Consider the following 24,580-nt stretch of genomic DNA (forward strand, 5'->3'; position numbering starts at 1 on the left):
GATGGAGGAAGGGTGTAGAGGGCGGAAGTACAGATAGGCTTCAATGGTGATGATGACGGGGAGACCAGATTTGGCTTTGGCCATTCAAGTACAAACCTCCAGAGGCAATAAAGAAATAGAAGTTTGGAACTTAGGAACAATGTAGGAGTATAGAAATGGATCTGAGATGTGTGTTGTAGTAGTAGTAGTAGCAGCAGCAGCAGTAGTAGTAGTAGTAATAGTAGTAGTGGGAAATTTTTTTTTTTTTTTTAATTTATGATAGTCACAGAGAGAGAAAGGGAGAGAGGCAGAGACATAGGCAGAGGGAGAGGCAGGCTCCATGCACCAGGAGCCTGATGTGGGATTCGATCCCGGGTCTCCAGGATTGCGCCCTGGGCCAAAGGCAGGCGCCAAACCGCTGCGCCACCCAGGGATCCCAGTAGTGGGAAATTGAGATTGCTATAAAAGTTGTGCAGAGAAGATGGCCCAAGAAGGAAGCCTGGGGCTTTTCAACAAGAAGGGCTGCAGTGAGAGTACCAGTGAAACCAGAAAGGTAGGAGGAGAAATGAACAACGTTTTGGCCAAGCCACTGGAAAGAGGCTAGTCAACTATGTCAGGTGTATAGGAGGTCAGATAGAATGAGGAAGGGGCAGAGGGTGATGATGGTGACCTGCCAGCCTCTTGGTGAGTGAATAATGTGGCCCACCTGCATCAGTTTTGAGTTCCACTCAGGAAAAAGCTTTATTACCCCTTGTATGGATCTACATTCTGTACCAAACTGTCTGGGTCATTAAGATGATTTATTTCTGTATTTGCTAACCTTAGAGCTTAGAAACATATGTTTATTTTGTATCTTTTATGAAGTTAAAGTCTCATTATGAAAAAAAAGTTACCATCTTTTTCATGTTACCTAATTTTTTAAAAAGATTTTATTTGTTCATGAGAGAGAGAGAGAGAGAGAGAGAGAGAGAAAGAGGCAGAGATACAAACACAGGCAGAGGGAGAAGCAGGCTCCATGCAGGAAGCCCGTTGTGGGACTCGATCCCGAGTCTGCAGGATCACGCCCTGGGCTGAAGGTGGCATTAAACAGCCTGAGCCACCCAGGCTGCCCCATGTTATCTAATTTCTATAGGTGGTCAGCATTGATACTTTTTAGACCTCTCCTCACCCCACTAGATGGGAAAGGCAAATCAATTTCAGATTAAAGAATTTATCTGAATTGGATGTGTTGTTTTGATTTAGAAATTTCTGAAGAATGTACAGTTTTCATAGGCCACACAATGAAGAAAATAAAGATAACCCAACTTTTCCTGTTTTAGACTCTGCTGCCTTTGGGGTTGGTGTCTTTTAGTTTAGATCATTAAATGTGTTATAGTTTCACTCCCTAGAAGTAAGATGAAATCAAGCACAAAAGTAAAAAAAAAAAAAAAAAAAAAAGAAAGAAAAAGAAAAAGTTATAAACTAATACTTTTTGAAAAAAAAAACTAATACTTTTTTTGTTTTTTTTTTAATTTTTTTTATTTATTTATGATAGTCAGAGAGAGAGAGAGAGAGAGAGGCAGAGACACAGGAGGAGGGAGAAGCAGGCTCCATGCACCGGGAGCCGGACGTGGGATTCGATCCCGGGTCTCCAGGATCGCGTCCTGGGCTAAAGGCAGGCGCCAAACCGCTGCGCCACCCAGGGATCCCCAACTAATACTTTTTGAAAAGCTGATCCCATGTAAATATTTTCTTTTAAATGAAAAAGAAATGAAACTTCTTGTTGATACAATTTCTCAAGAAAAAAAAAAGGTTAAATAGATAATGTCTGTAAAAAGAGCACATCTACAGCCTTATCTGACTCAATTTTTGGTGCCACTAGTCTCAGAATTTTTTTATTCTCCATATTGGTGATATCCAGGCCAAAATTTTGGATGTCCTTTTTCCTCATTTCATTTTTTTTATTTAGTCGGCAGTTAGGTTTAGTATCAACCCAAGTGGATTTTTAGTGTTGAGGAAGGATATTTGTTGATATTATATAGAAATTCCACTTAAAAAGGACTATTTAATTAGGCAGAAGAAATTGAAGAAGATTAATGAAAGAACTATATGGTGCTTTTTCTGCTTTCACATAATCTTCAACTGATCAATATTATATGACAAAGAACCTTTTATCTAATTAGACCTTCATTAGATTTTTTTAAATTTCCAAGGCTGTTTCCTAAACTGTTTATCTTAATTACAAGTATTTTGGTATGGTTTGAGTGGGAGATATAATGCAGACGTAGATCACTATCATACAAAGATTGGTAATGTAGAATCAGATCTGATTCTGTTGGGCTTCAGGTTTACAGATATGTCTTAAAGGCTGTCTTTGCAGTTTTGCTCTGGAGTTTTAAATAGCATGCACATTAATACTAGTGATTGAGGAATGGAAAGAAATGATAGCAGAACCGATTGACAATTGAACAACTACTGTTTTTTATTATGGTGAGTTATGTTTACTTGCTGGGTGGTGGGTTTTGTTACATCTTCACATCCTATTGGGTATGTGATACATTTTTCAAGGCAAAAGAATATGTCCAGGAAAAGTCTTTACCTAACAGGTGGTAATGATTATGCCTATGCAGATGTCTTCACTGATAGATAAACAAAAATTGTAAGTTATTCTTTATGATTAAAGATATTTTCTGCTTGTTAACAGATGATCTTTTTTTTTAATATTTTATTTATTCATGAGAGACATGAAGAGGCAGAGACACAGGCAGGGGGAGAAGCAGGCTTCATGCAGGGAGCCCTTGATCCTGGGACCCCAGGATCACACTCTGGGCCAAAGGCAGGTGCTAAACCGCTGAGCCACCCAGGGATCCCCAACAGATGATCGTTTTTTCAAAAGATCTAAGACCAGCAAGAGAACAATGATTGTGAAGTCCAGACTGGTTTTTACTGATTGTGGACTTGAGAATTGTTTTCAACATCAGAACTCAGAGAGGCAGAGATGATTTTTTAAAGATGATAGTGATAGCTCTTGAAAAATAAGGATTTTTGGTAGTAATAAAACAATTTACATTAGTCATTAGGAATCAAATCAAAGCCGTGGGCAGCCCGGGTGGCTCAGCGGTTTAGCACTGCCTTCAGCCCAGGGCATGATCCTGGAGGCCTAGGATCAAGTCCCACATCAGGCTCCCTGCATGGAGCCTGCTTCTCCCTCTGCCTGTGTCTCTGCCTCTCTCTCTCTGCATCTCTCTGTGTCTCTCATGAATAAATAAATGAAATCTTAAAAAAAAAAAAAGGAATCAAATAAAGGCTGTGATAAGCTCCCCCTTGTTACTCTAATCAGGTGCCTCAGTGGCTTAGTAAGTTAAGTGTCCAGCTCTGGGTTTCAGCTCAGGTCATGATCTCAGGTTTGTGGGATCAAGCCTCATGTTGGGCCCTGGCTCAGCACAGAGTCTGCTTGTCCTCTCCCTGCTTGTGTGCGTGCTCTCTCTCTTTCAAAAATAAATAAATCTTAAAAAGAAGATATAATAACAAGTGTTGGTTAGGGTGTGGAAAAATTGGAACCCTCATGAACTGATGGGAATGTAAAATGGTGCAGCAGCTTTGGAAAGCAGTCTGGCAGTTTCTCAAAAGGTTAAACATAGAATTACCATATGACCCAGCAGTTCTACTGTTACATATATACCTAAGAAAAATGAAAACAAATATCCACATAAAACGTTCATAGCAGCTATTATTCCTAATAGCCCCAAAGTGAAAAGAAAACCAAAGTCTGTCACCTGATGAATGAATAAACAAACTGTGTATATCCAGGCAATGGAATATTTTTTTGTCAACAAAAAAATGAAGTACTGATACATGCTACATATTGCATTCTGTTTATTTGAAATGTCCAGAATAGGCAAATCTATGGAGACAGAAAATAAATTAGTGGTTGTCTAGGGCTAAGGGCATTAGGGAAAATGGGGAGTGAATGCTGATGGGTTTGAGATTTCTATTTCAAGTAGTGAAAATACTCTAAAATTGATTGTAGTGATAGAGGCATAATTCTGTGAATATACTAAAAGCCATTGATTGAATTGAATACTTTTTTTTTTAAGATTTTATTTATTTATTTGAGAGAGAGAGAGCACAAGCAGAGGGGGAGAGGGAGAAACAGACTTCCTGCTGAGCAGGTAGCCCAACGTGGGGCTTAATCTCAGGACCCTGAGATCATGACCTGAGCTGAAGGCAGACACTCAACCCACTGAGCCACCCAGGTGCCCCTGGAATTCCTTTTTTTAAAAAAATTAATTTAAATATTTGCTTATTTAAGAGAGAAAGAGAGCAGGGGGAAGGGTGGAGGGAGAGGGAGACAAGCAGACTCCCGGCTGAGCAGGGAGCCAACACAAGGCTCGACCCCAGGATCATGACTTGAGCCGAAATCAAGAGTCAGATGTTTAACCAACTACACCACCCAGGCCCCCAACCTAAACAAATTTTAAAAATACACATATAGGGGTGCCTGAGTGGTGCAGTCATTTAAGCCTCCAACTCTTGATTGATTGATTGATTGATTGATTGATTGATTTATGAGAGAAACAGAGAGGCAAATACATAGGCAGAGGGAGAAGCAGGGTCCCTGTGGGGAGCCTGATGTGGGACTTGAACCCAGGACCCTGGGGATCATGGGATCATGACCTGAGCCACTGACTAACCCAGGTGCCGCTGACTCTTGATTTCTTTTTCTTTTTTTTAATTTTTTAAAATTTTTATTTATTTATGATAGTCACAAAGAGAGAGAGAGAGAGAGAGAGAGAGAGAGAGACGCAGAGACACAGGCAGAGGGAGAAGCAGGCTCCATGCACCGGGAGCCCGACGTGGGATTTGATCCCGGGTCTCCAGGATCGTGCCCTGGGCCAAAGGCAGGCGCCAAACCGCTGCGCCACCCAGGGATCCCTGACTCTTGATTTCAATTCAGGTCATGTTTTCAGGGTCCTGGGATCAAGCCCCATGTCAGGCTCAGTGCGGAGTCTGCTTAAGACTCTTTCCCTCTCACTCTGCCTGTCCCCCACCCCCCCTGCTCTATCTCTATCAAATAAACAAATAAAATCTTTAAAAAATTTTAAGAGCTAAAAAAATACATGTACAGATAAACTATACAACATAAGTTTTATGTGAATTGAGCATGTAAATATACATATACTTTAATGAAATCACAGAAATTTAAAAATTGGGGAAAAAAGACTATGGATGCATGTAGTTTACTTTGAATTGGTTATATAAAAATATGATTTGACAACAATAAAAATGAAATTTGTTTGTTTATTTTATTTTTTAAAGATTTTATTTATTTATTAATGAGAAACACAGAGAGGCAGAGGGAGAAGTGGACTCCATGCAGGGAGCCCGACGCGGGACTCAATCCCAGGACTTCAGGATCATGCCCTGGGCCAAAGGCAGATGCTCAACCCCTGAGCCACCCAGGCGTCCCGAAATTTGTTTTTTTAAAGATTTTATTTATTTATTTGAGAGAAAGAAGGAGAACACAAACATGGAGGAGGGGCAGAAGACAAGGGAGAAGCAGATCCTCTGCTGAGCAGGGAGCCCAATGTGGGGCTCCATCCCAGGACCCTGGGATCATGACCTGAGCCTAAGGCAGACGCTTAACCGGCTGAGCCACCCGGTGCCATTTAGGTGCCCTAAAATGAAATTAACAAAAAATGAAAGTTTGGGGCACCTGGGTGTCTCAGTTGGTTAAGCATCTAACTCCAGCTCAGGACACGATCTCAGGATCCTATGATTCAGCCCTTTGTGGGACTCCTTGCTCAGCAGAGTCTGCTTGTATCTCTCCCTCTCGCTCTGCCCCTCCCCCTGCTTGTGTGCTCTCTCTCAAATAAGTAAAATCTTTTAAAAAAATGAAAGTTTATCATGTTTAACTTGAGGCCCTACATTTATTGATTTTTAAAATATTCACTAGAGAAGCGCATTTGATTGTCCAGTTCTTTTTTTTTTTTATTTATTTTTTATTTATTTATCTAGGATACAGAGAGAGAGAGAGAGAAGCAGAGATACAGGCAGAGGGAGAGGGAGAAGCAAGCTCCATGCACCGGAAGCCCGACGTGGGACTCGATCCCAGGTCTCCAGGATCTCACCCTGGGCCAAAGGCAGGCGCTAAACCACTGCGCCACCCAGGCACCCCTGATTGTCCAGTTCTTTATCTCATCTCAGCTCAGGTCTTGATCTCAGGGTCAAGTAAGTTCAGGCCCCACCCCACCCCGCCCTGTGCTGGGTATGGAGCCTACTTAAAAAGTAAATAAATAGGGGTTCCTGAGTGGCTCAGTTAGTTAAGCCTCCAGATCTTGATTTTGGTTCAGGTCATGATCTCAGGGTCCTGAGATAGAGCTGCATGTCAGGCTCCCACTCCCCCTCTGTCCCTCTCCCTGCTCACGCACAAGTGTGCTTTCTCTTTGTCTCTCTCTCTCTTTCTCTCTCAAATAAATAAATAAATAAAAATATTCATTAGAAAAATGTCAACTCTGTTGAAAAGTTGGAAGAACCGGTAAACTCCAGTTGTTAATATTTTGCCATGCTTCACTTCTTTTATCTCTCTCTTCCTGTTTATATACACATGCACATGCACACACACATTGTAGTGTCAATTTTTGCTTTACATATATTTAATTTTTCTTAATTGTAGACAGATACACATAACATACAATTTACCATTTTAAAGTTGTAGTTTATTGCCATTGAGTACATTCATAACAATCACCATTGCCTATCTCTGGACATCTTTGCATATTGCAAAACTGAAACTCTGTACCCATTAAACAATATCTCCTCCTCCCTTCCCCCAACCCCTAGCAACCACTGTTTTGCTCTCTATTTCTATGAATTTGACTATTCTAGGTACTTAATATAAGTGGAATCACTTATGTAGCTGACCTCATTTAGCATAATGTTTTCAAGATTCATTCATCTAAACTTGTAACAAGTTTCACAATTTCCTTCATTTTAAAAACTGAATAATATCCCATTGTATGTATACCATATTTTTTTTATTAGTGGGTACTTGGGTTGCTTCTACCTTTTGGCTATATATGTGGGTATACTGTAATATCTCTTTGAGATCCTGCTTTCAGTTCTTTTGGGACATATACCCAGAAGTGGAATTGCTGGATATGATAATTCATTTTTAATCTTTTGAGGAGCTGCCATACTATTTTACACAGCAGCTGCATGATTTTATATTTTGACCAACAGTGCAAAAGGATTCCATTCCTTCATATCCTTACCAACCTTTATTATATATTCTTGTTTTTTAATCTTTGGGTTTTTTTTAAGATTTTATTTATTTGTTTGAGAGAGAGAGAGCAGGGGAGAGGGGCAGAGGGAGAAGGAGAAGCAGACTGAGCAGAGAGACCCATAAAGGCCCCTATTCCAGGACCCTGAGTTGACCTGAACTGAAGGGAGACATTTAACCAACTGAGCCACCCAGGCACCCCGGATTACTTTTATTTATTTTTTTCTTTCCTAATTGTTCTGGCCAAAACTTTCAGTAATATATTCAGTAGAAGCAGCAAAACAGACATTTTGCCTTGTTTCTGATCTTAAGGAGAAAGCTTACAATCTTTTACCATTGAGTTGGTGTTAGCTGTGGGTTTTTCATATGTGCCTTTTTCATGCTGACAAAATTCCCTTATAATTCCCATTTTATCATGAAAGAATGTGTTGTCAAATGCTTTTTGTGCATCAGTGAGATGATGATGTAGTCCCCCCCCAACTTTGTTCTATTAATGTGGTGTATATTGCTTGATACTCTTATTTTGAACCACCCTGGGATTCCTGGGATAAATCCCACTTGGTCATGGTGTATAATCACTTTAATATGTTGCCGGGTTTGGGGGCATCTGGGTGGTTCAGTCATTTAAGCATCTGCCTTCAGCTTAGGTCATAATCTCAGGGTCCTGGGATTGTGTTCTGCATCGGGCTCCCTGCTCAGTGGGAGTCTGCTTATCCCTCTCCCTCTGCCCTTTCCTACATCATGCTCTTGCTCTTGCTCTCTCTCAAATAAATAAAAATAAAATCTTTAGGGATGCCTGGGTGGCTCAGCAGTTGAGCATCTGCCTTCCACTCAGAGCATGATCCCGGAGTCCCAGGATCAAGTCCTGCGTTGGGCTCTTGCATGGAGCCTGCTTCTCCCCTCTGCCTATGTCTCTCCCTCTCTCTCTCTCTGTCTCTCTCTGTCATAAATAAATAAATAAAATCTTTTTAAAAAATAAAATCTTTACAATAAGTATATTGCTAGGTTTTGTGTACTAGTATTTTTTGGAGGATTTTTGTGTCTATATTCATAATGAATATTTTCATGTTTCATCTAGGTTATCCAATTTGTTGAAATACTGTTTTTCATAATATCTCTTATAATCTGTTTTAGTTCTGTGTATTCCATTGTAATGTCCCTACTTTAATTTTAGTAATTTGAATTTTCTTTTTTCTGGGCAGCCTGGGTGGCTCAGCGGTTTAGTGCTGCCTTTGGCCCATGGCCTGGTCCAGGAGACCCAGGATCGAGTCCTGTGTCGGGCTCCCTGCATGGAGCCTGCTTCTCTCTCTGCCTCTCTCTCTCTCTCTCTCTCTTTCTCTTTCTGTGTCTCTCATGAATAAATAAATAAAATCTTAAAAAAAAAAAAGAATTTTCTTTTTTTCTTTGTCAGTCTAGCTAACAGTTTACTGATTTTGTTGATCTTTTCAAAGAATCAACTTTTAGTTTCACTGATTTTTTTTTCAGTGCTCTATTTTGTACTTTCTCTCCCCTCTGAATTTCTTTATTTTTGCTGCTTCAGGATTTAGTTTGCCCTTTTTCCCCTACTTCCTTAAGGTGTGTAATTAACTTATTATTTTGAGGCTTTTCTTCTTTTTAAACGTAGGCATTTGTAAGCTGTAAATTTCCCTCTTGCACTACTTTCAGTATATCCCATAAGTTTTGGCATATTGTGTTTTTGTTTTCATTCATCTCAAGCTATTTTCTCATTTTCCTTTTGATTTGCGTCTATACATTTAAATCATTATTATTGTAATAAATTGTTGGTAGTGATGTTTTACAGTGATTTTTCAAGCACTTTTAGATTTTATGTACCCAGACAGGGTGCTTTGCATCATAGTTTTTAAAATTTCAATGTGTTACTCTTTTCCTAGAAGTTCCAAATTTTTTTCAAGTTCCCCTGTTTTATTTTGTTTTGGTTGTATCTTATTCCTTTATTTATACTTTAGATTTCTGTTTTTTATGTCTTTGTTTTAAGCATTCTATTCTTCTGATGCCTGGGTGGCTCAGCAGTTGAGTGTCTGCCTTTGGCTCAGGGCGTGATCCCAGAGTCCTGGTATAGAGTCCCACATTGGGCTCTCTGTGGGGAGCCTGCTTCTCCCTCTGCCTATGTCTCTGCCTCTCTCTGTGTCTCTTATGAATAAATAAATAAAATCTTTAAAAAAAATTCTGTTCTCATTTTATAATAGTTCTATAATCTTGGTATCTAACCGTTTGTTTGAAATATCCTCTGATTGTACCCATGCTAAATTGTTTCATTGTCTGTTTTATAATTTTAGGTTGTATACTAATGTTTAGTGGGGTTTTAATTATGGAAATCCCATGAGGCCTCTGTTGTGGGTTTAATTTGGTACACATTTCATCTGTCTGCCTGAGTGACAGGAACATGTGTTTTAAGTGATCAGAGGAAACCCTCCCCACACCCCTCAAGCTAGAATGCAAACTTCATGAAACTAGGAGTCTTTGTTTTATTTACTGGTGTATAACAAATTGTCTACTACAGTGCATACCATGCACTAGGTACCCTATCTATATCTGTTGAACTGAATTTATCATCTTTGCTGGTGGGTAGATTAATTTTGACAGATCCACAGTTTTATTGAGGAAGTAGTAAGAGGAACTGTTGTAGGTACTTCCTATCAATAATGGCTGGGGTTTTTCTTTTGTATTCTTGCCTATTTGTTCCTAACATTTTACCCGATGCTATACAAAAAGATAATTCTAGTCCTCTTATGGTGAATGAGCATTTGTCTCCTTCCTGGGTCTATTTTTGTTTCAGAGGCCTCACATTAGTTGAATTTGGCTCTCTGGGCCATCTTCAATTTGTTTTTCACTAATCAAGTTTCTTTTTATAGAAGGTGAGAAGGCATGTTTTACATAAATTTTTAAATAAAAATAATCAAATTAAGCTCTGAAGGTTAAAAAAAACAACCTTGGAGTGTCTCGTTGGTTCAGTCAGTGGAGCATGTGACTCTTGATCTTGGGGTCATGAGCTTGAAACCCACATTGGGTGGAGTCTACTTAAAAAATAAATAAAAGGGATCCCTGGGTGGCGCAGCGGTTTGGCGCCTGCCTTTGGCCCAGGGCGCGATCCTGGAGACCCGGGATCGAGTCCCGCATCGGGCTCCTGGTGCATGGAGCCTGCTTCTCCCTCTGCTTGTGTCTCTGCCTCTCTCTCTCTGTGACTATCATGAATAAATAAATAAAATCTTAAAAAAAAAATAAAAAATAAAAAAAATAAATAAATAAATAAAATAAAAATAAATAAATAAAATCTTTTTAAAAAATATTGTATTCAAATGACATAGTTGTAGTGAGAATTTAGATAACATTAAACATAACAAATGACAGGTGAAAAGTAGAAGAAGAGATTAGCAAAGATAAAACTTATGTGGTTTTTTTAACCTAAAACAAGTGGTACATTTTTCTGATTAATATACTAACTGTGGGCATATTGAGGAAGAATATAACTTAATGGTTAATTTCTTTTTCATTTTAGTGTAATAGTTATTTTTTTAAGATTTTATTTATTCATGAGACACACAGAGAGAGAGAGAGAGAGAGAGAGAGAGAGGCAGAGACACAGGCAGAGGGAGAAGCAGGTTCCATGAGGGGCCCCAACATGGGACTTGATCCCAGCTCTCCAGGATCACACCCTGGGCTGAAGGCGGCGCTAAACTACTGAGCCACCTGGGCTGCCCATTCAGTTATTTTAAAATGAAATTTAGATGTTGTCCAGCAGATCTTGGGATTATTTTTTAAGAATATTAAAGAAGAAAATTAACTATTTAATATCATAACAGTACCAATAAATTTAGAGTTCTTATTTATTTGATATGACACAAGTTAGATGGAACATGGATGTAAACAGAAATGGAATTGCCACCCTGAGTACATTGAAGTTATAAAGAGCTTGTTTTCAAAGACGTAAGTTCTTCCTTTATTGCCTTTTGTGATCATGTTCAACAGTGGTTCAACCTGTGGTTGATTACAGAAGAGTATGAATTGACCTAACATTTGGTAATAAGGTGCTTTTAGTTCTATGGTTAAAAATTAGGTCATGTGACATGATGACAAACTAAATGTTCCTTCTTTGTTTTGCAGTTCCAATTCCTAGCAGATTTGATCGGCGAGTATCAGGTATGTATTCTCTTTCATAGCATATTGCTAAAATGCTGTTCTAAGATGGGATTATTTTAAATAAAAATAAACAACTTTTAAATAAAAAGGTAATTTAGCATTATACATAGAACATTATAAAAATTATCTGTAATTCCTTCATTCTGTTTCATTTTGATTTCTGAGACTACATGTACATATTTGTCTCATTTATGCCATTAATATTTTCCATGTTCATATGTATGACTTCTAAAAACTACTTTTTTTCCTTCAATGCTTCCATACACTATGCCATGTTCATCACAGCAAGTGTACTCCTTAATCCTTGTCACCTATTTAGCCCATCCCCCCCACCTCTCCTTCAGTAATCATCACTATGTTCTCTATAATTAAGAGTCTGTTTGTTGGTTTGCCTCTCTCCCTTTTTCCCCACTTTGTTCGTTTGTTTTGTTTCTTAAATTCCATATATGAGTGAAATCGGGTGGTATTTGTCTTTCTCTGACTGACTTATTTTGCTTTGCATTATACTCTTCTAGCTCCATGCATGTCATTGCAACTGTTAAGATTTCATTCTTTTTATGGTTGAGTAATATTCCATTTTATACATGCACATGTGCTCACACACTCACACATTTCTTTATTCATCAGTCGATGGACACTTGGGCTATTTCCATGATTTGGCTATTGTAGATAATACTGTTATAAATATTAGAGTGTACATCTCCTTTTGTATTAGTACTCTTGTATTCTTTGGGTAAATACCTAGTAGTGTGATTGCTGGATGATAGGGTCATTCTATTTTTAGCTTTTTGAGAAACCTCCATAGTGTTTTCCAGAGTGTTGTACCAGTTTGCATTCTCACTAACAGTGCAAAAGGTTTCCCCTTTCTCCACATCCTTGCCAACACCTGTTGTTTCTTATGTTGTTGATTTTAGCCATTCTGACAGGTATGAGGTGGTATCTCATTATAGTTTTGATTTGCATTTCCTTGGTGATAAGTAATGTTGAGCACCTTTTCATGTGTCTGTTAGCCATCTAAATGTCTTCTTTGGAAAATGTCTGTTTTTAAAAATACATATTATTTCTGGTATTCTAAATTTGCTGTATTCATTTCTTGCATACACTGTTGAGCCACTAAGATTATTTCCTCAATTATAGTGTTGGGTAGCATTCTCTGGTCAGAAACTGATCATTGCCTGGGTTTTTTCTGTGTATTGCTTTCTAGAGGCAGTCTACAGAATAGGCTGCATGCAGAGAGAAAGACACCCTACAAAGGCTTCTCTTTCACCACCATCTCACTAACATAGATGGTGCCTACTACTTTATTTTTTTTAATAATAAATTTATTTTTTATTGGTGCTCAATTTGCCAACATACAGAATAACACCCAGTGCTCATCCCGTCAAGTGCCCCCATCAGTGCCCGCCAACCAGTCACCCCCACCCCCCGCCCTCCTCCCCTTCCACCACCCCTAGTTCGTTTCCCAGAGTTAGGATCTTCCATGTTCTGTCTCCCTTTCAGATATTTCCTACCCATTTCTTCTCCTTTCCCCTCTATTCCCTTTCACTATTATTTATATTCCCCAAATGAATGAGACCATATAATGTTTGTCCTTCTCCGATTGACTTATTTCACTCAGCATAATACCCTCCAGTTCCATCCACGTCGAAGCAAATGGTGGGTATTTGTCATTTCTAATGGCTGAGGAATATTCCATTGTATACATAAACCACATCTTCTTTATCCATTCATCTTTCGATGGACACCGAGGCTCCTTCCACAGTTTGGCTATTGTGGACATTGCTGCTATAAACATCGGGGTGCAGGTGTCCCGGCGTTTCATTGCATCTGTATCTTTGGGGTAAATCTCCAGCAGTGCAATTGCTGGGTCGTAGGGCAGATCTACTTTTAACTCTTTGAGGAACCTCCACACAGTTTTCCAGAGTGGCTGCACCAGTTCACATTCCCACCAACAGTGCAAGAGGATTCCCTTTTTTCCGCATCCTCTCCAACATTTGTGGTTTCCTGCCTTGCTAATTTTCCCCATTCTCACTGCTGTAAGGTGGTATCTCATTGTGGTTTTGATTTGTATTTCCTACTTTAATTTAGATATAAAATAGTACTTTAGGGCAGCCCCAGTGGGCTCAGCGGTTTGGCGTCACCTTCAGTCCAGGGCATGATCCTGGAGACCTGGGATCAAGTCCCACTTCTGGCTCCCCGCGTGGAGTCTGCTTCTCCCTCTGCCTGTGTCTTTGCCTCTCTCTCTCTGTGTCTCTCATGAATAAATAAATAAAATCTTAAAAATAATAAAATAATAAAAAATAATAATAAAAAAAAATAAAAATAAATAAAATAAAATAGTACTTCAGATTGTTCTATTTGGCACTCCTTTGATTATTAACAAAAATGAATGTTTTCCAAATATGAGAAATCAATTTTTATTTTTTTATACAGTACTAGTTTGGTGATATTTTTCTCTTTGATCTATTATGATCCAGATTAGTTTTTTATAAGTTTAAGTAAATTTCTATCATGATTTTTGAACTTTTGAAATTTTAAAAAAATATTTTATTTCTTTATTTTAGAGAGAGAGAAAACATGAGTGAGGGAGGACAGAGGGGAAGGGCGAAGGGAAAGAATGCTGAGGAGACTCTGTACTGAGTGTGGAGCCAAATGCAGGGCTTGATCTCAACCACTCTGAGATCATGACCTGAGCTGAAACCAAGAGCCAGATGGTTAACTAATTGAGCCACCCAGGTGCCCAACCTTTTGAAATTTTTAATGCAAAATTTTCCTGCTTGGTATGCTACTTGTTTTAATTTTGCTATTTTTTTATGGACTCAAAAACTTTGGGATCCCTGGGTGGCGCAGTGGTTTGGCGCCTGCCTTTGGCCCAGGGCACAATCCTGGAGACCCAGGATCAAATCCCACATCGGGCTCCTGGTGCATGGAGCCTGCTTCTCTCTCTGCCTGTGTCTCTGCCTCTCTCTCTCTCTCTCTCTCTGTGTGACTATCATGAATAAATAAAAAAAAAAAAAAAAAAAACTTTAGTACGTGACTGATTCCATGAACACTGCCTGCCTGGCACATAGCAAACACTAAGTATTTATTGAATATATAGAGAATATATATATCTTCATTTTTAAAAAATAATTCCTCTTTTTTTTTTTCCCATGCTGTAGAATCTTTAAGTATAAAGACTTTCAATCACATCACCTAGGGACCATTTTACCCACTGTTCTGTTTGATTGCCAGTCTCTTGTCTCTTTCCTTAGCAATAGTAAGGCAGATACCCTTTGTGCGGGGAAGAGAAATCCATGGTTTGCTGCCTTTGCAAATAACAAAAATGTTGGAGAGTTGGGTGATGAAGCTGTTGCCATTGGCATCTTTCACGTGAACTACATCAAAAGAACCAGGGTGTCTCTCTCCTTTGGTGATCACACCAATTCTTCCCAGGTTGGTGCCTCCATTCACCATACACAGATTATCAGTATCAAACTTGATGAAATCAGTAATCTTTCCAGTCTCCAAATCAATCTGAATGGTGTCATTCACCTTGATGAGGGGATCAGGATAGCGGATGGTGCGAGCATCATGAGTCACCAGATGAGGGATTCCTTTTGTTCCCACAAAGATCTTTCTCACTTCGTGCAACTTATACTTGGCCTCCTCAGGTGTAATCCGATGAACAGCAAAACGACCCTTGGTGTCATAGATTAGACGGAAATTCTCCCCAGTTTTGTCAATGCTGATGACATCCATAAAACCAGCAGGGCAGGTGATATCAGTTCAGACTTGCCATCAATCTTAATAAAACGCTGCATACAGATCTTCTTCACTGCATCTCCTGTTAGGGCATACTTAAGTCTGTTCCTTAGGAAAATGATGAGAGGAAGACATTCTCTCAACTTATGGGGGCCAGTAGATGGGCGAGGGGCAAACACACTGGTCAGTTTATCCAGCATCCAGTGCTTTGGAGCTGCTACATGCTTCAGGTGCTTCTTGGGACCACAAGCCATGGCTGCACTAGGCACGAAAAGAGCTAAATAATTGCTCTTAAGCTGAGAAGGTTCCCCTCCCCTTTTATAGACCTAATAAATATATTTTCTGGAAGTTTCCTTATAATTAAAATGTTTGACTTTTGGATACATCCAGAGTTTATTTGATTGTATAGTGGGGATGTTAATGTGTTTCAAACCTGCTGTGTGTGAGCTGTATGTATCACATCATTCTTTGATATCCCCTCATTCTGGGAATCCTTGATTTTAAATTGTCATATAAACTAATATGTAGTGAGACTAGGAATCCCTTTTCTATCCCTTTGTCCTTTTCTTTGAGAAAATCTGCTCATTTATGTTTCAGAAAGCCTTTAGTAAGGTTGTACACCAAAGTATGTTGAAAGGAGATTGAAAAAACTATGTTCTTATGTGTAGTGAGACATTATGGAGAAGAAATTAAGTATGGATTAAGGTTGGTATGAGATCCATGAGCTATTACCTTCCATTTTGTTCATTCTTGGCCTCCTTTTCTTTTCTTTTCTTTTCTTTTCTTTTCTTTTCTTTTCTTTTCTTTTCTTTTCTTCTTTTCTTTTTTTTCTTTTTTTCTTTTCTTTTCTTTTCCTTTCCTTTCCTTTCCTTTCAGTCATCAGAGAGAGGCAGAGACATAGGCAGAGGGAGAAGCTTTTCACAGGGAGCCCAATGTAGTACTCGATCCTCAGACCCAGGATCACACCCTGAGCTGAAGGCAGGTAGTCAACCCCTGAGCTACCCAGACATCCCTACTTTCTTTTCCCCAAATGATTAGTAATGTCTCTTGACCTCTGTAGGACAGATCTGGGAGATGGAGAGTACAGTGATATCTCATCCAGAGGTCCTGGATGGTGTTCATGAATTGCTGCTTGAGCTGTCAGTGTTCAGGCCTGAACTCTGTGGAGAACTCAAACAATAATCCCTCCTCCTTAGATTTTGCAATCCTTTTTTTTTTTTTTTTTTAGATTTTATTTATTCATGAGAGAGAGAGAGACAGAAAGACAGAGACATAGAGACATAGGCAGAGGGAGAAGCAGGCCCCATGCAGGAAGCCCGATGTGGGACTCGATTCGGGAATTCCGGGATCATGCCCTAAGCCAAAGGCAGATGCTCAACTGCTGAGCCACCCAGGCATCCCAGATTTTGCAATCTTATTGAAGGTTTAAAACTTCTCAATATTATTCAAATGCTAAGTTAAAAGATTCTTAAAAGAATCCAAAATGAGGGGGATCCCTGGGTGGCTCAGCGTTTTAGCACCTGCCTTTGGCCCAGGGCGCGATCCTGGAGTCCCGGAATCGAGTCCCATGTCGGGCTCCCTGCATGGAGCCTGCTTCTCCCTCTGCCTGTGTCTCTGCCTCTCTCTCTCTCTTTCTCTCTCTCTATGTCTATGTCTATCATGAATGATTAAATAAATAAATAAATAAATAAATAAATCTTTAAAAAAAAAAAAAGAATCCAAAATGATTATGCAGGAGAGAAAATAGCCTGTAGGAATAGCTAATGTTCTTTTCATCCAGGCTATGTGTTAGGTGCACAATTTTAAGGTCTATGTAAATACCTTCCTTGTGTCATTGAACATAATCCTCACATTAACAGTGAGGTACATGCCATGATTATCCTCACTGTACAGATGCAGAAACTGAGGACAAGGCAGAGGTTAAGTCGCTTGAACAGTCGAGGTGATAATGTACCTAAAAGTATCAGGAGTCCTAAATTCTACCCTTCTTATCTCTCAGGACCCTTTCTTATACCCTCTGGACCTTTTGGTCAGTATTCATATAAATCCCCTAAATTCTCAGCCTGTTACCTCTGAATGTAGCTTTCATCTTCTGGATCTAGCTGAAGCTTGGCTTGCCCTGCAGGCTTCTCAAATTGTGATTCTTTTCTTCCTTCTTTCTTGTAATACAGACAGGAGGTGGGTAAATGGTAAATATTTCTATACTCCTTAGTGCTTCCAGACCATTGTCTCTCCCTCCTCCCTACAACCCTCGCCTTCAAACTTCACGTTATTATATTCTCTCAGCCACTTCCCCTCCTGGTTTTTAGTTCTCTAATAATGCATAGGCTGTTTTCTTCTTATTTCCATATAGATGATTTTCTCAATGTCTTGCCCTTCCATTCATTGACCTCTTGTCTTTCACCCAACTTCAGCCACTCACCCCTCTGGTCATTCTCTGGAATGACAAGCATTACAACTCTTTTTTAGAGGGGGAGTGGCAGAGAGAGAGAGAGAGAGAGAGAGAGAGAATCTTAAGCTGATGCTGGGCTGGATCTCACTACCATGAGATCAAGACCTGGGCTGAAATCAAGAGTCAGATGCTTAACAGACTGAGCCACCGGTACCCCAGGCATTACAACTTTTCATACTCAGTGATCCCAGTCTCCCACCACCTGCTGTCACCTGGGCTCTTTTGCTATCCTGCTCCAACCCTGACAACTTGATCTTTCTTTCCACTGTTCCTCCCTTCGTCTTTTACTAACCTTAAATTATTCCTCAGTCAATGATTATAACCACTCTGTGGCACATACCTTCAATTTACTGTTTCCTTTTTACTTGCTTGGCTAAACTACATTCTATTTAAGCCCACCTGTCCACTTTTTTTTTTTAATTAATTTATTTATTTATGATAGGCACACAGTGAGAGAGAGAGAGGCAGAGACACAGGCAGAGGGAGAAGCAGGCTCCATGCACCGGGAGCCCGACGTGGGATTCGATCCCGGGTCTCCAGGATCGCGCCCTGGGCCAAAGGCAGGCACCAAACCGCTGCGCCACCCAGGGATCCCAGCCCACCTGTCCACTTACTCTGCATCTGCCCCACAGCAGTATTTGATGGAAGGAAAATACACAGCCCTGTTGACTAATCTTACTTTCAGTACATGATCATTCAATACTAGTAGGCTCTGGATGCCTGCAATCATCCTGTGTCTCCATACTTCTTTCATTCTTCTGTTCTCCCAGATAAGCCTTTCATACCTTCTTTATTCCAAAACCTGCACCTCATCCTGAATCCTCATTCCTGGCAGATGATTTTTTTCTTAACTAAGGAAATAGAAGCTATGAAAGATAGTTTCCATAGACTCCCATCACCACATCTATTCTTCCTTACCTGCCTGTGAGTCCAGTGTCCGCCTATACACTAGACCTCTTCCCTTTATCCTCCTAGCAGTTACTTCCTCTTTATCCTGCATGATCTTTTTTTTTTAATTAAGATTTTATCTAGTTATTCATGAGAGACACACAGAGAAGCAGAGACACAGGAAGGGGGAGAAGCAGGCTCCATGCAGGGAGCCCAATGTGGGACTCGATCCCGGGTCCCCAGGATCAGGCCCTGGGCTGAAGTCAGCACTAAACCACTGAGCCACCCGGGCTGCCCCTATCTTGCATGATCTTTATCCTTCACCTGGATTATTCTTCTAAGTGGAGAAACACAGTATTGATTTCCACTTCTTATAAAAATAAAACTTTTTAAAAACACTCTTCCCTCTCCAGCCACCACCCTTTTTCCCCCTGCATATCTTTATAGCAAATTCCTTGAAGGAGCAATCAATATTTGTTGTATCTAGTTTCTCTTCTATTCTCCCTTGAGTCCAATTTAATCAGACTTTTGCTCCTGTATCTCATCATAACTATCTTTGTAGATTGCTTACATCCTTTAGACCTTTATTTGCAAAACACCTTCTCAGTTAGGTCTTCAGTAAGACACAACACACAACACACACACACACACACACACACACACACACCCTATCTCCCTCACTTATTTTCTCATTACTGTCTCTCTCACTCTCTCCTTCTTAAGTTATTTGTCCTATTTATTATCTAGTCCTTGTGCTAGAGTATAAGCTCCAATCAGGCAGAGAAGTTTTGTGTTTTGTTCGTTGATGCATATAGTTAACATTTAGAACAACGTCAGTAAATATGAATGGATGAATAGAAGAAAGGAGCAAAAGCAAGGGGTTAGAAATCAGAAGGAGAAATTACTGTGGGCAGAAAAAAATTAAGAGACACATCTTTGAGGGAGGAAGCAGAAATTGCACTGGAATTTGTAAGACATGGTTACTGTTTGACTAGTACCAAGGATGCATTCTGTGGGAAAGAATGTCTTAAGACTCAAAGGGGGATGAACTGGATCTGGCTGCTCTGGCTATAAGTAAGGAGATAAAATAAGATTGGAAAGAGAAGTAGGGAATAGGGCTCCTTATGGGATCCAAGAATTTCAGCAATGACTAGCTATGTGAGGACATGTGCTATGTCAGAAACTGCAGGAGAGGGCAGCCCGGGTGGCTCAGCGGTTTAGCACCGCCGTTGGCTCAGGACGTGATCCTGGAGACCTGGGATCAAGTCCCACATCAGGCTCCCTTCATGGAGCCTGCTTCTCCCTCTGCCTGTGTCTCTGCCTCTCTCTCCCTCTGTCTCTCCTGAATAAATAAATAAAATCTTAAAAAAAAAAAAAAGAAACTGCAGGAGACTTCAACAACTCAGTGTGTCTGACTGAATAATAATCTGGAATGTAAAACAGTGTAAGAGAGCTAGCAATTGTTGAGTATCTCCTGTGAGCCCAGCCCTGTGTTTTATTTTTTTTTAAGATTTATTTATTTATTTGGGGGGGATAGGCAGAGAGAGAGGGACTCTAGCAGACTCCTTGATGAGTGTGGAGCCCAGTATGGGGCTTGAACTCAGGACCCTGAGATCATGACCTGAGCCAAAATCAAAAGTCGGATGTTTAACTGCCCAAGCCACCCATGTGCCCTGCAGCCCTGTGTTTTAAATGTCTCCTCCGGGATCCCTGGGTGGCGCAGCGGTTTGGCGCCTGCCTTTGGCCCAGGGCGCGATCCTGGAGACCCGGGATCGAATCCCACGTCGGGCTCCCGGTGCATGGAGCCTGCTTCTCCCTCTGCCTGTGTCTCTGCCTCTCTCTCTCTCTCTCTCTCTCTCTCTCTGTGACTATCATAAATAAATTAAAAATTTAAAAAAAAAATAAATGTCTCCTCCTACTCCCCACTTTTTACATGATTTTCATATTGTTATTGCTTCTCACCACTGAAGAAACAGACCAGGGATCTGGAATATAGGGAAATAGTGAATGAGTGAGTGGTGGGTGGATTGAAGCTCAGACCCTGGTGCATGTAGTAGCTTCAGAGATGAGCTCTTCCCTTCTTTGATGCTGGGTCTCCATTGCAAAGCAATAGAATTGAAAAGCTCTGCCTGTCTACGGACATACCACCCCAAACGCGCCCTAGCTTGTCTGAAAAGCTGTGCCTTCCAAGTTTAAGTTCTAACAGAACAGTCCTTCTATGTCATGTGATAAATTCATCAAATGAAGAGAGTTTGTAAATTCTTTAAAGGCAGCTTTCTTGAAATAGTCCTAAAGTAGTATTAACTGGCTTTGAGTTTGAAATGTTAGTCTGATTCTGTTAATTAAAAAACTTCATCCCCAGAAAAATCCTTTCATTTATTAAATGTATATTGAAGCTTCAAAGCATTTTAATCAGAAATTTGTGTGTTGGCATCATGCCATATTTAGGCAGGGATAATCTGATCTGGTGATGACTGTGACCAGTCAGTAGAGTCTGCTGTGCATCTGGTGCCATAGTAGTCACTCCTCTCTGCATGATAGGTGCTCTTCCTTCATGAGGCGTCCCTGTCTTTTAAGGCTTACATGCTTACAATAGACTGAAATATTGATTTTTGTCTAGATAGCCTTTCACAGTATTCAGTATTTTTTCCACCAATAGCTATCTTCAGGTAAAATATTACCAAACATTACTGAAAATAATTTAGAAACCCAGTGTTACATACTGAATTTTGTCCCTTGTGAATTCCTATGTGAGGCCCAATATGACTGTATTTGGAGAAAGGGCCTTTAAAAAAAAAAAAAAAAAGAGGCAATTAAGGTTAAATGAGGTTATAAGAGTGGAGCCCTAATCCAATAGGACTGGTGTCCTTATAAGAAGAGGAAGAGACACCAGGGAGTGTACCATAGAAACAGAGGGCCATATGAGGACACAGCAAGAGGGCAGCCACTCGTGAGCCAAGGGAAGAGGCCCCAGGAGAAATAAAACGTGCCAGTACCTTGATCTTGAATTTCCATTCTCTAGAACTGTGAGAGAATAGATTTCTGTTCTTTAAGCCATTCTGCCTGGTATTTATTATGGCAGCCCAAGCTGAGTAATACACACAGGCTGAATCAACTCTACACGGGAGCTAGCAGGAGAGCATAGCACCTCAGGATGTGACCAGGATCTGTGCTCACTTCTTTGTAAATATGAAAGGGTTTTCTCTCACCAGCATACTTTAATGATTCACATTTCTGGGAGCACCTGGCTGGCTCAGTTGATAGAGTGTGCAACTCTTGATCTCAGGATTGTGAGTTTGAGCCCCACATTAGGTGTAGAAATTACTTAAAAATAAAATCTTTAAAAAGATGATCCACATTTCTGGATGACAGAAGCATCAATTAAAATTTGGAAGAAGAGGGCAGCCCGGGTGGCTCAGCGATTTAGCGCTGCCTTCAGCCCAGGGCCTGATCCTGAAGACCCAGGATCAAGTCCCACGTCAGGCTCCCTGCATGGAGCCTGCTTCTCCCTCTGCCTGTGTCTCTGCCTCTTTCTCTCTCTCTCTCTCTCTCTCTCTCTCTGTATGTCTCTCATGAATGAATGAAATCTTTAAAATAAATAAAAATAAAATTTGGAAGAAGAAATTGTGCTGGATAGGTTCTTGTCACTTTGTACAGTTTCGTGTTGCCAACCAGTGACATCTGCTGGAAGACTGTGGCAAAACAAATTCCCTGGAACCAGGGATTGTGCTACTCTTTCAGTCTTCGTTTTCAGTAGGTGTTACACATCTCATGACACTCAGTATCTTTCTTGAGGCTTCATAGGAGATCACACAGACTCTGGGGCAACAACCACATAGACACTTAAAAATGGACTTTTAGGGGCAGCCCTGGTGGCTCAGCAGTTTAGCGCCGCCTTCGGCCCAGGGTGTGATCCTGGAGACCTGGGATCAAGTCCCACGTTGGGCTCCCTGCATGAAGCTTCTCCCTCTGCTTGTGTCTCTGCCTCTCTCTTTCTCTCTCTGTGTGCCTCTCATGAATAAATACATAGAATCTTTTTTAAAAATGGACTTTTATACAGAAGATGAAAGAAGTGGTTTGGGATCAAGACCAGGAAGAAGTAGAGAGATTGGGTAGAAACAGAGGGAACAGGCAAAGAGAGGTGAGTCTGGAGTTCAAAAGAAAAGGGAAGAAATTCAAAATCAAGTTTTGGAAAATAAAGACATAATGTTTTTCCACAAAAATAATAATTTTACTGGAAATAACTATTTTTGCTTAAATCACAGTGCTGCACCTTAGGACTTGAAGACTGTAACATTTATTGCCTGAGTTAGGTTAATGTCTAAAAATATAAAAACGAGGGGCACCTGGATGGCTCAGTTGGTGAAGCATCTGACTCTTGATTTTGACAGAGGTCCTGATCTCAGGGTGGTGAGATTGAACCCTGAGCCAGGCTCTGTGCTCAGCCAGGCTCTGTGCTCTTAAGCATGGAGTCTGCTTGAGATTCTCCCCCACCCTCCCCCACCTGCTCAGGCATGCATGCATGTGTGCACTTGTGCTCTCTCTCTCTCTCTCTCAAAATAAATAAATAAAATCTTTTTTTAAAAAAGACCTTTGAGAAGACATACACATGGCCAACAAGCACATGAGAAAATGCTCCACATCATTTGCCATCAGGGAAATACAAAGCAAAACCACAATGAGATACCACCTCTCACCAGTGAGAATGGGGAAAATTAACAAGACAGGAAACAACTCTCCAAATGTTGGAGAAGATATGGAGAAGAGGGAACCCTCTTGCACTGTTGGTGGGAATGTGAACTGGTGCAGCCACTCTGGAAAACAGTGTGGAGGTTCCTCAGAAAGTTAAAAATAGAGCTACCCTATGACCCAGAAATTGCATTACGGGGTATTTACCCCAAAGATACAGATGTAGTGAAACGCCAGAACACCTGCACCCGAATGTTTATAGCAGCAATGTCCACAATAGCCAACTTGTGGAAGGAGCCATGATGTCCTTCGACAGATGAATGGATAAAGAGCATGTGGTATATATATACAATGGAATATTACTCAGCCATCAGAAATGACAAATACCCACCATTTGCTTCGACGTGGATGGAACTGGAGGGTATTATGCTGAGCAAAGTAAGTCATCAGAGGAGAACATCACATGGTTTCACTCAGACGGGGAATATAAGAAATAGTGAAAGGGATTATAAGGGAAAGGAGGTGAACTGAGTGGGGAAAAAATGGAGAGGGAGACAAAGCATGAGAGACTCCTAACTCTGGAAAAGGAACAAAGGGTTATGGAAGGGGAGGTGGGCAGGGGTGTTGAGGTAACTGGGGGATGTACTGAGAAGGGCACTTGATGGGATGAGCACTGGGTGTTATACTATATGTTGGCAAATTGAACTTCAATAAAAACACATGAAAAAAATAAAAACGTTAAAAAACTGTCAGCAATTCTACACATCAGTAATAAGATAACTGAAGGGGATCCCTGGGTGGCACAGCGGTTTGGCGCCTGCCTTTGGCCCAGGGTGTGATCCTGGAGACCCGGGATCGAGTCCCACGTCAGGCTCCCGGTGCATGGAGCCTGCTTCTCCCTCTGCCTGTGTCTCTGCCTCTCTCTCTCTCTCTCTCTCTGTGACTATCATAAATAAATAAAAATTAAAAATATATAACTGAAAAAACCTTTGAGTCTTTTTTTAAAAAATAAAACCATAAAAACAAACTAAGTCACTGAAGTACTTTCCTTCAAAATCAGAGAAAAAGCAAGCCTGGAAATAGGCTAGCCCAAGACTATGTCATTATCAGTAAAATCCTGTCAGTCTCATCATCACAGACTTATTATTTTAAACTTTTTAAATGAAAATTTTCATACATATGCAAAAGTAGAGGAAGTATAATAATAGTCATGTACCCATCTGTCTCCAAAGTGAGGGTTTTTTTTTTTTTTTAAGATTTTATTTATTCATTCATGAGAGAGGCAGAGACACAGGCAGAGGGAGAAGCAGGCCCCAAGCAGGGAGCCTGATGTGGGACTCCATCCCAGGGCCCCAAGATCACGCCCTGAGCCAAAGGTGGACGCTAAACTGCTGAGCCACCCAGGCATC

At 40.5% G+C, this 24,580-nt stretch overlaps 1 protein-coding gene and 1 pseudogene across 2 annotated transcripts in view; one reads left to right on the plus strand and one right to left on the minus strand.

The window, feature by feature from the left end:
• Positions 1-24,580, plus strand: part of PRKAR2A (protein kinase cAMP-dependent type II regulatory subunit alpha) — a 110,260-nt gene that overhangs the window by 43,630 nt on the left and 42,050 nt on the right. For both annotated transcript variants that reach the window (XM_072786302.1, XM_072786303.1), the window contains exon 2: positions 11,363-11,398. In XM_072786302.1, the coding sequence (XP_072642403.1) occupies positions 11,363-11,398 (36 nt within the window). The remainder of the gene's footprint in view (positions 1-11,362; positions 11,399-24,580) is intronic.
• Positions 14,606-15,438, minus strand: LOC140610348 (small ribosomal subunit protein eS4, X isoform-like; annotated as a pseudogene).

The sequence above is a fragment of the Canis lupus genome, chromosome 19, assembly GCF_048164855.1.
Source record: "Canis lupus baileyi chromosome 19, mCanLup2.hap1, whole genome shotgun sequence".
Lineage (NCBI taxonomy): Eukaryota > Metazoa > Chordata > Mammalia > Carnivora > Canidae > Canis > Canis lupus.